At 41.0% G+C, this 15,716-nt stretch overlaps 1 protein-coding gene across 4 annotated transcripts in view; it reads left to right on the top strand.

Annotated features, from left to right (window-relative positions):
• Positions 1 to 4,089: 4,089 nt before the first annotated feature.
• The window catches only part of SCML2 (Scm polycomb group protein like 2), a 187,130-nt gene continuing 175,503 nt past the window's right edge, over positions 4,090 to 15,716 (top strand). The window contains exons 1-2 of one of the 4 annotated variants that reach the window (XM_081199181.1): positions 4,090 to 4,114; positions 15,151 to 15,247. In XM_081199181.1, coding sequence (XP_081055307.1) covers positions 15,226 to 15,247 — 22 coding nt within the window. In that variant the 5' untranslated portion in view covers positions 4,090 to 4,114; positions 15,151 to 15,225. Of the gene's footprint in view, positions 4,115 to 4,945; positions 5,543 to 5,761; positions 5,861 to 15,150; positions 15,248 to 15,716 lie in introns of those variants that run through there. The other 3 variants (XM_081199183.1, XM_081199184.1, XM_081199182.1) reach the window with 3 other exon arrangements.

Below are 15,716 nucleotides of genomic sequence, written 5' to 3'. Positions count from 1 at the left end.
AGCTTACAGTTTTCCTGGATGTGAACATTAAGTTTGATTGGATATGCACTGGGGAGTTGAGAAAAAAATCCACCTCTTTTCCACTCACTGTAATTTCCCCACAATTAAGTGTTCACCTTTGGTACTTTATAGCACTGCAGCAAGAAGAAAAATTGAGGACTGTGGTGGTGGGAGGTATCAGTTTCTCCTTTCCCCATCTGAAACTTCACTGCTGTCTCCTTCACCCCCGTGACCTCTGAACACCATAACAAGACTTTTGATCTGGCATGACTGGAGCCCTGGAAAGGAGCATTGCGCTATATGGAGGTTTCAGAAGGAGAGGAGGGGAAAAGTACTTCTGCCTTTTCCACTTGCTAGCAACTTCCCCTGCATCACACTATACAGCAATAGGAACTCACGATTGAGACTTGCAGGGAGTCCTGAGCCTATGGATTGATAAATCTGCCAATTTCAGTTTCCCTCAATTTCTTCATTTCTACATATTTCACATTCATCAGCATTTTGATGTGAACTTATAATATACATATTTTTCTTTGCACTTTTCCTCATAACAAATTTTTGAAAGGCAAGTTCCCCTAATATGCATTTGTGTGTGTTATTTTCACCAGTATATTTTTTAAAACAATGACATGCACACTTTCTCTTATTATATACATTGCTGCACATCTTAATTAGCTAGAGGACCACAATGCAAAATTCAGAGAAGGGCAATTTTTGAAGGATGGCTGCATTTCAGTTTGTGCATTGTTTCAGACAATGTGAATTAGGTAGGTTTGCCTGTAAATGGGAACTGAATTTAATTTCTTGTCCATCCTCACTGAGCCTGAGCCCATTGATATTTCATAGCATAGAGTAGGGAAAGTTTTAATGTCTGTCCTCATCGTGCTCCCTACCTTCTGAAACATCCCACCCTATAGTCTCAGACAGCATGACAAAGCTCATGTTCCAGACTGGCTGGAGCTCTAGAACCACTCATTCCAGAGGCTGGGGACACACTGCAACAAATTGTGGTAGGTTTCCACCTGTTTGTTTTAATACAAATGACCCCACACCTGGTTTCTGGGGAACAGTTTGCAAATTAGAAAAGGAAAGAGGGGAAAACTCATGCAAAACAACTTGAGCATCTGAATTGTCCTCCAGAAAGATAAGGGAGACAACAGAAAGAACACGAAGTTCTGGAAAGTGGTCTTGATCAATCTTCTAACAGTTTTATGGCAGCCTGAAGGATGGGATTGCAGCATGTATTCTCCTACCCTAATCTCACCTCCAAAATGTTACAAGCTTTTAAGTGTCTTTGACCACTTTGAAGCTAACAGAGTCCTTGGGACAGAGGTTTATTTGGACCAGAGGGAAACTTCCTCTGATGCTAGTTAATCATCCCCACCCAAAGACAGGTTTCACCTGGAAGACTTGCAGTCTTAAGCATATCTGCTCCAAAGTAAATCCCACGGCAGCCAATGATGAATTCCCAGCAAAATGCATGTGTACAGGATTTCTGCCTGGGTTTAAGAAAATTTAAGAAAATTGCAAACGGATCTATTAATGGGGAGAACTGATTTCAAGATTGGAAACTGACATCAACAGATTCACCTATCCCTACATTGCAGAGAGGTAAAGAATCTGCTACAATAAAAATAAATGAATCAGGTGTTAACTTGCCCACAGGTCCTGTCTAGCACAGGCACGGGGCTATTTGATAAGAGCCTCTCTCTTACTTAATGCCACCCATTCTTACTAACACCTGAAAAGTCAGCTTACTTGAAGTGCATTTAATTACATGAATAATTTCAGTCCCACCTTCCTGTCCCCAAATGGGCCCACCCATAGTAGTTAAAATATCTAAAAACAATAACTGTATTAAGTGTCCAATTATATTAATGTCCATTGGAACCACTATAAAAGCCTCTTCCACAAGAACACAAGCCGAATTAAAGTTACTCTCTCAAAGGTGTTTAAATAAAATGGCCTTAACTTGCTTCTGAAAGACCAGTAGTCTTTACTCTCTCATTAACCCGTCCCCAAAGAATGTTTAATTCCATTTTTTGGTATGCAAATATCAGTACAGTATAAACAGTGTAGTGGTTAAGAGCGGTAGTCTCGTAATCTGGGGAACCGGGTTCGCGTCTCCGCTCCTCCACATGCAGCTGCTGGGTGACCTTGGGCCAGTCACACTTCTCTGAAGTCTCTCAGCCCCACTCACCTCACAGAGTGTTTGTTGTGGGGGAGGAAGGGAAAGGAGAATGTTAGCCGCTTTGAGACTCCTGAAGGGGAGTGAAAGGCGGGATATCAAATCCAAATCCAAATCCAATATGTATATAAAAATCCAAGTAGTGGTTAACTCATCAAGTTTTTACTTTAGGTCCTGTTAAGGAGCTGCTTCTTCATAAAAATATGTTAATGCATAAAGGCCCTTTCTTCCCATTTTTGAAAATAATTAATTTTGTACAATGAAAGTGTAGATAGTATAGCTGTGGGGGGTCTATGGGGAGATTGAATGTGCCATTTTTTTAATTTCAGTGTATCATTTCGATAACAATGTATCATGAAACTCTGGCACCCACTATTTATTGGACAGCCACTACCTCTTGGGTCTAACATACCTCACCAGGTTGATTTCCGGATAAAGTGAGACCTCATTATACAGATCTCCTTGGGGAAAAGGAAGGATACAAATTCCGCCCCCCCCCAAAAAAAAATATGTCATAGGAATACTGTACCTGTTCAAAGCACCTTCTTTGCAGCGACCATCCTTAAGGCACAATTGATTTCAGGCTGAATTTACGTACTTCAAAGTGCATATGCTTAATATCACAGCAGGGAAAAAGCTGAAGAAAGAGGATAGAGCTTGATAACGAATAGTGCAGATGAGGAAAAGGGAATTATTAGGAAGCAACTAGGGATAGTAGGAACTGAAAAAAGGTGGCTTGACAGAGGATACTTCCACATGCATTCATGTGCAGTATTTTTTAGATCATATTTGATGATTACTAGAGACTCTGTGTGTAATAATCGTCAGAGTGGTAGCCGTGTTCAGTCTATTTTCTTGATTTTGCTAAAGATGTCTTGTACTTTTCTCCTGCATAATAATTTGCAGACTGGGATCCACTATATCAGAATCATAGGGTTTTATCTTCTCTCTCCACTAATACTCTTGGGCCATGGCAATTAAAAGTACCCTGTAAGATAATGCTACATAGAGCTTAAATTTACCCAAGATAAGCACAGTGATAATTCACAACAGCTGTAATTGGTGGGGACATTATCATGCTAGTTTTGCAGGAAACCATTGCTTCAATTCCAGCATAAAGCCACAAAATCAAACTTTGATAATAGAAAATGTATGTGTCCAGAGAAACATATGTATTCCATTGAACAGAAACATTTTGCTTCAATTTTGTACACATGCTTTTATGTGGCACATACAGAGCATACTGTTCTGACATCTGCATGGAACCACTGGAAAAGATAGTGAAATTAAGATAAAGGGGGGGGACTAAACTTTTTTTGGGAACTAAACAGAAAGGAATTGCACCCGTTTTACGAAACTCTCTCCCCAGCTTCTAAGGTGATATCACCTGTTAGCAGGTTTTAAGTGTATCTGTTTTGTATATTGGTTTATTAAAAATATATATTTTGCCCCGTATTTTCATAAATGATCTGTTACTCGTGCTAACAGAAAACGTATGTTTAAAACGTTGTTTCGCGAGAGGGTCGGCCCCGCCAGCTCCTGGCTCGCCTGGGCGGCATTGCGCGCGCTCTTTCTGCGCCCGCGCGGGCGTTTGCGCGCGCTCTGCGGAGCAGCAAGTGCACAGGAGCCGCCTGGCGTGGGCGTGGAGAGCCAGCGCACAGCCCCCCTCCGACTCCGAGCCGGGTCCGCAGCATGGTGGTAGCGGCGGAGGCGGTGGGTGAGCCGCCGCCCGCGCCCTCCGCCCCCTTGTCAGTGGGCTGCGAAGGGAGGACGCGAAGGCGGAGGGAAGCCCCCAGTGCCGCTGCCGGGCATGCGCGGCGCCCCAGGAACATGGCGGAGGCGGAGGCGGCGTGAATCCAAGCGACGGGGGCAGCAGCCGCGCAGCTGACAGACACGCGAGCGGGGACGCCGGGTCCCTTCCCTTCGGTGAGTGCCGGCCGGCCGGCGGCTCCCGGGCCCGAGGTTCTGCCTCGCGCCGGGGCTGCCGAAGAGCCTTGCGAGGGAGGAAAGGAGGCGAAGCCGGAGCCGCCGCCTCCTCCCCCTTTGCTGCCTCCTCCTCTCCTCGCTGCGGCGTCTCCCGGGTCCCGCACGCTGAAGCGCGGGCAGTGCAAGGGGAAGCGGCGGCGGCGGCGGCCGTGGCGCAGCATTTGCCGCCCGCCTTCCGGAGAGCGCGCGCGTGCAGAAAGGGACGCGGTTGGCTGCCCGGTGGGTGCCGGCCGCTCGCTCGCCCAGAAGCCCGCAAGGCGGGTTCGGCTGAGGAGGGAAGCGGCTCTCCCATCCCGCTGGCTCCAGTCGTGTCCCCCCCACCCCACACCGTTTGCGTCGCTGCGCCGTCCCTCTCCCCCGTCTCCTTGTTATTTTAGTTTTTGCGCGCCTGCCGCGTTCGGAGAGCGCGAGAGAGTTTTTATCTCCGCCGAAGCGGGACCTTCCCTCCCCCCCCCCTCACTCTTCCGAAACCTTTCACGTCCACCTTCCTTGCGATCAAAAGGCCGAGGGGAGGGGGAAATTGCATTCCTCTTGAGGGAGAGGCAGAGGCGGAGGAGGAGGAGGTGGGAGATCTTGGAAGGGGAGCTAACCTTGTGTTTAGCCCGGGGCATGGCAGGTCTCTCTCTGTCTCTTTTTCCCTCCCGCTCCCTGGAAGGCCCCCTAGATTTCGGGGATGGGCGCTCCTGCTCTTGCGATGGTGTGGTTTCTCTCCTCCTTCCCGCTCTTTTTTGGCGGTTGACTTAAAAATAATAATAAGGAAGGTGGGGGGGGGACAGCCTGGCCGCCGGAGTTGAGCCTCCGCAGCTGGCGCGTTTGAATCCTGCGCGCGTAGAAATCCAGAAACAAGGCGCACAGGCGTTTCAACTTGGAGCAGAAGTAGGGCAGAACTCAGAAGGGAGGATTGACGCTTGCGGGGCTGGGGAAACATGGGAGGCGGCGGGGAGGACACCTTTCCTGGGTTCACGGAACTGACCGCCCAGAGATCAAGCTAGATCTCCTCTTTTTTGGCCGCCGGCGCCGCCCCCCCCCCCGGTCGCCGTGCATTTTGGGCCGGAGTGTTCCGTGTGTGGTTTGGTATCGCTTTGCTGTATATTTGACAGGAGCGTGAGAGGACACACCTCCTTGGGCTGCAGCTTCCCTCAGGCGGAATGCTCCCCTCCCTTGTTCCTTCCTGAGTAGGAGGAGTAGGAGTGGCGCCTAAAATCCACTTGCTTCAGAACCGGCTGCAGGCAGCTCTCGATTGAAGGCAAGGCTTTCAGCCGGACAGATGAGGAGGAGTCCGTGTGCTTTGGGTGCCCCCCACACCGGCGAATCTTCCCCTGCTTAAGACGTTGCACTTGCTCCTGCCCTTTTCGACGGAGTTTTCTCGTAAGTCAGTAGGGCTTGGCCTAAAGTGCCTTGAGGACGGGTGGAGAGCAGTTTTGCAGAGCAGCACGCTGCTGCAATACTGAAACTTGTGTCTAGGAATACTTTACAGGGCAGGAACAAGCTGCGTGTTAACTTTAGATTCCGGTAAAAACAAGTGGTACCTCCTGTCATAAACACACTTGCTTGGAAAGTAAATCCCATTATATTTCCATCCCATAGGATCCCAGGGTGATTTCCAAGATCATATGCTTCAGATGACAAGAATTGAGATGGATCCTATGCATGTTTACTGTGAGCTCTTAGTGAGTCTTAGTTGAAGTAAGTAAGGTAGCAGTCCTAAACAGACCTATTAGGGAATAAGCCCTAGTGAACACACACAGACTTGCTTCTAAGCAAATATGCACAGAATTGCTCTGTAAGTGTACTTGGTATTTTATTTTTCATAATCTAAATGATCCATTTCAACAACATAATAAAGATGAAAAACAAAGAATCTAGAAGCTCTGAAAGACAAACTGCTTATGATGATGCCATGGTGAATTTTGTTTTCATTGGAGATAATCAGATGTTGGAAGAATCTTAGGGAAATCCATGGGACTACTGTAGAGTAAACGGTTTTAGAATACGGTTCTAATGTTAAAGTGTTTTTTGACAGCAGCTACACTATGACAGTGTTTTATCAGTTAATCCTTACCACTTCCCTTTGAAATGCTGAACACAGATTTAGGAGAACACTTTAAGTGTATTGATAACCCAAGTGTGAAAGAACAAACTGCTGTGATTATGTACTGTAAAAGCCATTATCCTGTACATAATAACACAATCGAAAGAAATGTATGTTCTTAAGTACCATTGATTGTAGGCGGATTGAGGATACTTAAATTTTCTGATGCTTGTGCCCAAGTATATTGAAATAGGCACTACAGGACTTTCATAAGTTTAGGATGGTGGTGCTAAGAGTGGATCATGTTCTGCAGAGTGATGTCTATAACTTTCAGGTTTTGTTTATGCTTTAGAATTTTAAAAAAGTTTAAAGTTAACTTTCAACTTTGATGCTGTGAAAAGAATATTTTATGAATTAGCCACTGCCCATGGTTTAGCAAATTGCAGTACAGATTGCAGCATGGTAGTAATTAAGTGGAACCTTACTTTATATAGCTACATTTCATGCTTGGTTAAACTTCGGTAATAAAAAGAACTTTCATGTGTTTCTTTTCTAAATAGTTACATATTGTAGCCTAAAATATGTTAATTTCTTTCTTCCTGCCATTATATTTTCTTCAGCATTGAATTTGTTGCCTATCAAATAATTCTTTAGTGATTCTTCAATTTTCATTATGAACAACAGCAAAATAAAAGCTTATATTAGTAATATATTTAAATGCTATGTAGTAATTTGGAGTAAAAAACACAATGCTATATTTGTTTAAATGAAAAATATGTATTTTGTAGAGCTTAGTATTTGTACTAACATTTAATGACTAGAGTTAACAGTATTTTAAAAAGTTAGGGTGGCAGTTAGCAACTATTATTTTAGCTCTTTTAATGAGATATTTTGCATTAAAAAAAATCCTCAATTTGAAGTGCTTTAGATTGGACAGCCTGCAGGTTGAAATGAAGGAAATAAAGGTGAAATAAGCATCATGGAACTTACAGCTTGAATGATCACATTAGGTTAAGATATGTGCCTTTACATGATTATGACATATTACAGTGGTGCCTCGGGTTAAGTACTTAATTTGTTCCGGAGGTCCGTTCTTAACCGGAAACTGTTCTTAACCTGAAGACCACTTTAGCTAATGGGGCCTCCTGCTGCCACTGCGCTGCTGGAGCACGATTTCTGTTCTCATCCTGAAGCAAAGTTCTTAACCCGAGGTACTATTTCTGGGTTAGCGGAGTCTGTAACCTGAAGCATATGTAACCTGATGTGTATGTAACCCGAGGTACCATTGTATTTGAATCTGCTACTGTGTTATAATTTGTGGGTCATTTTAATGAATTTCAATCAATTGTTATCTGGCAAGTAGTGCTATTGTGAAGGCAGCAATTAGTATTAAGGAGAAGTCACTGTAAACATACACAGAAACAACTAACTACAAATGTTGTACTGGCCAGCAAGTTGTCTTATTCCCCCTAGTCATGGTTGCTCTGATACAAAGCTGGGCAAACACTGGATGCACAAATGGTCAGCCCGCGTGATTCAGAGATAGTTGTTTGCACATAATGAACTACAGCAATCGGGTTTCCTTTGTCAGCAGGATTTCCTGGAGCGAGGCTGTAGGTGGAAGTAGATGCTATTTTGCTTCATTTAGGATGCAATTGAACTCCACTTACCTGGGGTTAAGCTCCAGTGAGCTTGAGGGGACTTCTGTGTAGATATGTAAAGGACCGCACTGTTATTGTCTATTATGCAAGTGTGTGAGACACCAAACCTTATATATGCATGGTTTGTTTGCACTGAAATTATACCAGACATTAAGGTTTCCAATTATTTCATATGGGGGTCATTTACATAGTTATGGAACGTGATGTTACTGTTCATCAAGGACTGATTCATACATTATAATTGGATAATAATTTCTCTCTCCATCCCCTTCTGTAAATAGTCCGTAATAGACTATTGCAGCAGTAATCCCAGTGAGAAGGAAAGTTTATTTCAGTACGGTTGTATTCAGTGTTAACCATACTCAGAGCACACACATTAAAGGACATGACTAATTTAGCTCTGTTAATTTCAGTGGCTCTGCTCTGACAATAACTTTAGTTATAACCCGTATACTTTATATATTCAAGGCCAAGTTGGAAATTTCCCAAAATTAGGAGGGGGAAGAACTCATTGGAAGTAAGATGGAATATTGCTGTAATAATACATAAAATAACAAGTTATGGGGTCCAGATAATGAAAGTCTCCAAGAGTTTTTAAGCCCGTGTTCAACTGGACTGAAGGTAGCAAGTTTACAATGAAATGCAAGGATGCTTTTAATACTAAACAGCTTTGCCCTATATATTTTGATTCAAGTGGGCAGGGCAGGTTTCAGTCTTTATTTTATGTATTGCATTTAAAATAGCTGCCCCATAACATGAGTTCTTTGGGTGGTTCATGGAGTACAGTAGGGCTTCTCAGTAGGAATAAGTTACTCTAGACAACTTTCTCCCTTTACATGCATTTGCAAGAAATAAAGAGGTTTTCCATCATACACTTAAATACTGTAGTTTCTGACTGACGTTGGAAAATCAAAGCCCTAGGCATCACATACAGATGAATAATTCCCAGAGGTTTTCCTGTGCAAGCCCTATTGAAAGAAATTGGAATCTGTACTCATTTTGATAGGACTTGTGGAAGTGGGGTTGTTTTTTTTTTTGGAAGGTTTTGCTTTAGGACATTTCTGGCTCTGGTTCCTCGAGCTCAGAAATTTCTTTGAGAAATACATTCCACTTTTTCTCTTTGATGTCATGAGCAAATAAACCATTGAAGTTTGAAGTCTTCATTAAATTATGGGTTGTTGTTTTTTAAAAAAACTTCTGATGTGTTTTTAACCAAATAAAGACACACGAATCTTTCCCCCTTGCCATACAAGTCAACCTTTCTTTTGATTTTTCCTTGATCAGTGTACCTAGATTAAATTGCATATTGAGTTGCTGACTGCAAGACATATTTCAGCATAGCATTGTATAGTAAAGCATTATAGTGGCAAAAGAACAGGTGCTAAAGTACCTTCTAATTTTAAAAAGTGGTTATGTTTCAGTAATAAAAAATTGCTTTCATATATTGGCAGTAAAATTGTGCCAGTAATTTCTGAATTGTATCATTAGTGTAAATAATATTTATGCTTACAAAATTGTTTCAGATTCTGTTAATTGTGCTTTTGGCTAAACCATGGGTGTGACCTATTGAGAGAGAGTTGGGCTGTTTAGGGAGGAAAGGCAGGATATAAATTGAATAAATAATAGCCAACTTGAGTGAAGCTCTCATGAATGTAGTCTCCTGTAAAATAATGCTTGGACACATGGAAAATTCAACAAGAGAATCCCAAAATCTTGTACAAATCACTTGCCACGTAATCCAACTAAATACATTTAATTTCCATTTATCTCAATGGGAGATTTCAACTCTTCCACTGAAATCAGTGGGAATAAAATGCTTAAATGCTGGTAGTTTAGATATAACTTCTGAGACTGTTTCGCTGTTAAGAATAAGATTAAAATCCCATTATGTAATTAAATCTTTAAATGATAACAGATTCTTTATGATGACAACATGCAGTAATTTTTTTTTAAAGGCTACACCAATACTTTGAAATATTATATTCCATTCTTGCATAGGATAGCCAGTGGATTTGCATTCAGGTCACTGCACTATGTACAGCAGCTCTGCAATACCAGTGACTTACAGACAGGAATCAGTGCCGTTTCACATTCGTCACAAAATAAACTAAATCAAAATCTACAGAAATACGTCTGAATTGTTTTGCATGCAGAAACAGTGTTGATTAAGTATGGTGTGTAAGGTTGGATTCAGCTGGTGATTACCGTATTTCCAAATGCCTTTTCCAACAAGTTTACTCCATAACCGTTCAATAAGCACCTATGTTTTGTTCTCAAAAGTTTGTTTTTTTAACATGGTTACTTTTGTTGTTTGCCTCAGTAATTGGTTTCCCCTTTCTTCCAAAATCATTTGGATAGTTTGTATAGGAAGTTTAGCCTCTTTTTAAAAACATTATTTTGAGGTTTGCTGTTTTGTAGAGTGGTCCTATGTTAGGTATTTGATCTTTATAACCCATACCAAAGCAAAATATCAAATTGGTGGCAGTCCTATACATGGGTAAGAGGGAGAATTTTGTTTAGTTGGTTGTGCCTTATGGTTCTTCAACATAGCCTTCATTATTTTAAAAGTTCTCTTCCACTTTTTGTCAGTGACACAAAGTAGTGCAGTGGTACCTCGGGTTACATATGCTTCAGGTTACAGACTCCGCTAACCCAGAAATAATACCTCGGGTTAAGAACTTTGCTTCAGGATGAGAATAGAAATCGTGCGGTGGCGGCAGGAGGCCCCATGAGCTAAAATGGTGCTTCAGGTTAAGAACAGTTTCAGGTTAAGAACGGACCCCCGGAACGAATTAAGTACTTAACCCGAGGTACCACTGTACTTATTAAAAGTAATAAAGCATCTTTTATGGGTAGTGCTGCTGCTGGTGGTGGTTATTATTATTAAATTAATATATAAACAATCTGTACAAACCCACAATTAAAACACTAAATAAATCATATTCATATCATGGGAGGCCTTGCATCTTCTAAAAACAATGAAATAAGGTATTTTGGGTGTCTCTTCAGGAAAGGAGTTCCACAGTCATAGGGCACCAACAGAACATTTCTCTGTATCACATGCTTACAAATCTCACTTCCTCATGAAATGACACGTAGACATTCTGCTGGCATCTTAAGGAACATGTGTGCACAGAGGTGCTGAATATGTGGGGCCTGCACTGTTTAGGAATTTTCTCTTGGGGAGAATTATTAGTTGCTGAATTATTAGGTATGTTAATGCAGGAGTTGCTTAGTTTGAGGCCTATGTTTCTCTTTCTCTCCCACACACCCCACCCTGCTTCCAAGGAGCTCAGGGCAGCGCAATGGGAGCTGTCTCTCTCGTTATTGCAACCTTGTTCCGTACAGCCTAACCTTCCTTGCAGCCGTTCAGTAAACTTGATTCCACAGCAGGAATTCAAACAGCCATTCTCTGGTGCAGGTTTTGCATACTTTCCATTTTGCCACACTACATGGATGGTCGTTTAGACCAGTGGTGGGGAACCTGTTGAGCTCTAGCTCCTTTTGGTTGCAGTCAGTATGCCAACAGTCAGGGGTGATGGGAGTTGTAGTCCATCAACATCTGGAAGGCCACAAGTTCCTCATCCTAGATTTATGGTGTGGGTAGAGTTGGCTGTCCTATATAACTAAAAAGTATTTTTTTTTCATTAGCTCCCAGGGTTCTGAACTCAAGTTATAAACAGAAAATTCAAAGGAGCTTACAGTGAATGGAAGAAGATCATTGAGCTGTCGGTGCTGCTTTTGAGCATAAATTTAATCCAATGCAGAACTGGCATTCTGAAATTTTAGCTCCAGGAGCTGATATCCCAGTAATGGTTGCGTTGCGCTTGTACTTCAGTTCAGCCACACTTGTGTGACTCCAGCTCCTCCATCACTCCAGAGCAAATGCCATGCTGGCTGCAGCTGATGGGATTTGGAGTCCACTTCTTTAAAGTGCCTCTGAAGTGGATTATTTGCTTATACCCACAATGCATGATTAATCACTTTCACTTACCAATGGAAGAGAGAACCCATTTTTGATAGATTAAATGTCACTGTTGATGAACTAAGTGAAAGATTGATTACCTACATTTAAAGGAAAACAAGATACAGCTTGGATATGTTCATCAGTCACATTATTAATCTTGCACTGAATAAGCGTTAGTTCTTGTAAACTGTTAAAAGTCAATGGCTTGTGATGGTAAATGTGTGAATATGCTAGTGTAAGAGGTTGGAGTTTTAAAGCCAATTTATTTAAGGTGCTAATGTGATACTTCATTGGTGAAAAAAGTGCAGGCATTTATATATTTCCATCTCTCTCTCTCTCTCTCTCTCTCTCTCTCTCTCTCTGTGTGTGTGTGTGTGTGTGTGTATGCATGTGTGTGTGTGTGTGTGTATATCTATATATCTATATATCTATATCTATATCTATATCTATATCTATATCTATATCTATATCTATATCTATCTACAGTATATCTATCTGTCTGTCTGTCTGTCTGTCTGTCTGTCTGTCTGTCTGTCTTACCAGAATCAAACAAGGCAGAGCTGATTCTTGAGAGGCACAACTTCAGGTTCATTACAGCTGTGTAACTGCAAACCTGAAGGACTTTGGATAAATTAATAGTAGTCTGAAAAGCAAGTCTCAAACTTCCTTCTTACTACAACAACATTTTCTAAAGTCTATTCTGAAATATAATTAGGAAGGGAGTTAGAACTTAGATTCAAAACAACACTTCATACAGTTGGAATGACATCTTTTGAAATTAATTCCTTAGCTTAAGCCATACTTTCAAACTGATAGTATTTCACCATTTATTCTCACTTCTGGGCAGTATCCAAGTGGCTCCTATATTGTAAACTTGCACTGAGTCAGAAAGGCGAGAAGGCGAGGGTAGCAGTACCATGAATAGTAGTTTTAAGTGTGCAGTGGATGTTGTATTGAAATGTAACTATGAACTAATAGTAATGATGAAGGTACTGTATTTCTGCACTGAATCCAGCGGGCAGTTTCACACATTCCCCACCCCCCAATGTAGAGATCAATCCCCATGTATACACTGGTCATGGTATACATGACAGTTCAGATACCTTTTGGCCGTGCTGTACATACATTAGGAAGCCAGTGTATGTGTCCATAAATGAAAACTGGAATTCTCAAACCTGCAGTGGAATTTCATAAGCCACAAAACAGTACCTTGGGGCCAGGGAGGGCTGCATTATCAACAACCCCACTTAAGGACTGCAGTTGCTGTGTTAGCAGGGAGTCGTCTCTCCAAAGCTGCACAGACTTCGGAAACTCTGGAATTCTTTTTATGTTTCTAGCAGGGACTCCAGTGGCTAAGAGGGATGATTATCACTGCTGGGTTGGAATCTTTTATTATGGGAGCAAGTGCAATCTGGTGGCAACAAAAAAAGATAAAAAAACCACAGACTGTTTAAAGTAGCCTGGACATAAAGTGAGGCCACTGGGACTAAGCATCACCTTTCATAGTTTATTGCTGGCAGAGAAGAGTAGCTTAGGAATGTGTTTGACTTCAGCAGCTATTGGTGATGTTCCATTTAAGCGGATTTTCATTTCTTCTGCTTATTGGATACGATAGACGCATGAAATGTGTTATGTGTTTCTTTATGTTTTACAGCACTCTTCATACACCCTGTAGCACGTGAAGCAATTTATAGGCTCAAATTATACGTGCAAGCATTTTTCAGTTTTTGTTAGCTGTGTAAAATGTCACAGAATGGGTTCAGACAGAATAATCCCAGGGAATTACATTGTTTGTGTAATGAGGCAATTGCCAGCTTAGTATTTTATTGTTTGATTTATTGCAGTTTTTGTAGACAGCTTTTCAACTTTAATGGTTCTCAGTCAGAGTGTTATATAAATTGCAGGTGATAATTTTCCTAAAATCCATAACTATAAGTTAGCACCATCACGAAAAGCAAGTAATTTGGCAAATGCTGGCATAGTGCTACGAAATATAATAAATTAAAGTAATGCTATAATATCCATCTCTATGTTTTCAACTTCTCTGGTTAGTAGATACATATTTCATGAAAATTAATGTGTTCAGGATTCAGTTTTTAAATTAATTATGGTGTAAACTTAAATTATACATATAATGAGATATACAAAGGCATGTGTAAATTTATTCAGTTATATACAACATCTGTTTTTGTAATATCATTTATAAATACAATTTTAAAATGGTTGTTTTAATAAATACAACATGCTTCTAATAATCCACAGACAGTATAGATTACTATTAATTTGGCATACATCAATATCTGAAATACTGAATTCTGGCCAGATGAAGCAAGGATTCAATATGGAATGAACTGCTGCAATTGGAAATCAAATTGGTTTCCCTTCCTGCTGTTTGGATCTTTGTCTTACGCCTTAACATCAAAACCAAATGCAGGATAGTAATCTGATAAGTGCTATTGTTGTTTATCCCCTAATGTTTATCATTTCACTGTTCAGAGTTGGGTGTGTGTGTGTGTGTGTGTGTGTGTGTGTGTATATATATATATATATATATATATGTGTGTGTGTGTGTGTGTGTGTGTGTGTGTGTGTGGGGAATGAGAGATTATTGCCATTAATCAAGGTTGCACATCTCAGGAAGGCAGGGGCAATAAATGACAACATAATTTAAGTTGAAGCACAGACAAGGGAACTAGTAGACTTAACGACTAGTTAAATTTGTGCCTTGTATATTTGTGGAGTGAGTGAAAACATCAACTTTATAGTTTCATTACTGCCAGACACACTGCTGAAAGTGATCTGATAATGCCATTGGCAATATTTATGAATGTGAGTTGTAAAGTGTGTGCACTTGGGTACAAAAACTGTAGCAATGAAACAGATTTCTGTTTACTATTATGTGCTGCCACAATTAAAATTTTAATGCTAATACAACCTCCTGTTTTAATGAATTCTAATGAATTTGGTTTTCCTAGTTAGTTATTACTGGTCATAGGATGTCTGCAATGCTTGGGAAACAGTATCATCAAGTGGTATTTTGCTTGACAAACGAATTAGAAACAATAGCATGACCTTTAATAAAATGGTTTAAACAGAATGGGTTATCTAAACTTAAGGTTCAAGCTTCATGAACTTTAGCGCAGAAAATTCTGTAGCATTTGTTTCCAGGTGACATAGAGCTAAAGTGTAACGTTTATCTTCCTTCTTCCTTCTTGACTAAAAAGGCATTGCCTGCTTATATTCCGCTTCCACTGTATAAAAGTTATTTACATATTATTTTGCATTTGGCCTCACCTGCTGTGTTACTGCTCCACAGGAAGCAGTTGTGTTGGGGAAAAAATCGTGGATGTATGTGTTCTTATTGTGAAAAAGGAGGACCAAACATTTTACCATGGGGAAAACAGCAGCTAAAGGTAAAGTTCTTGAAACAAAGCAACAATGTAAATGAGGGGCTGCAGTTTTCAGGGGGGAAGAGGCCCCCAAGAGACCTAATATGATGGGAGGTGGGCTAGGAAAGATCTCACAGCTTGGAAATATAACTCCCCACAGTCAACTCACTAATCTCATGACAGAGTAGAATACATTTCTGCAGGGTTTTTTAATGATTTTTATTCTCTGTCCTGGTCCTTTTCTCTTTTCATTTTGTGGTCCCATAAGTATATGGGTATATGATTGCAGCTTTTTGATTTAACGTACGTATTTCTCTCTAATTTAGTATGTTCACTATTGCTGTGATGGAGTTTTCTAACCTTTTATATTGGGGATAGATTAAAATGTCAGGGCCATATAAAGTGGTTGCCCCACCAGACAGTCGAGCATGTATGCTTGGTCCCATTGTTGCACTGCTGTAGGACAAATCACTTCCAGCACTTGGGAGAGAGT

This window comes from Podarcis bocagei, assembly GCF_964188305.1.
Source record: "Podarcis bocagei genome assembly, chromosome: 6".
NCBI classification, from domain to species: domain Eukaryota; kingdom Metazoa; phylum Chordata; class Lepidosauria; order Squamata; family Lacertidae; genus Podarcis; species Podarcis bocagei.
Note: the sequence above shows the minus strand (reverse complement) of the source record. Positions and strands in the feature narration are given on the sequence as shown.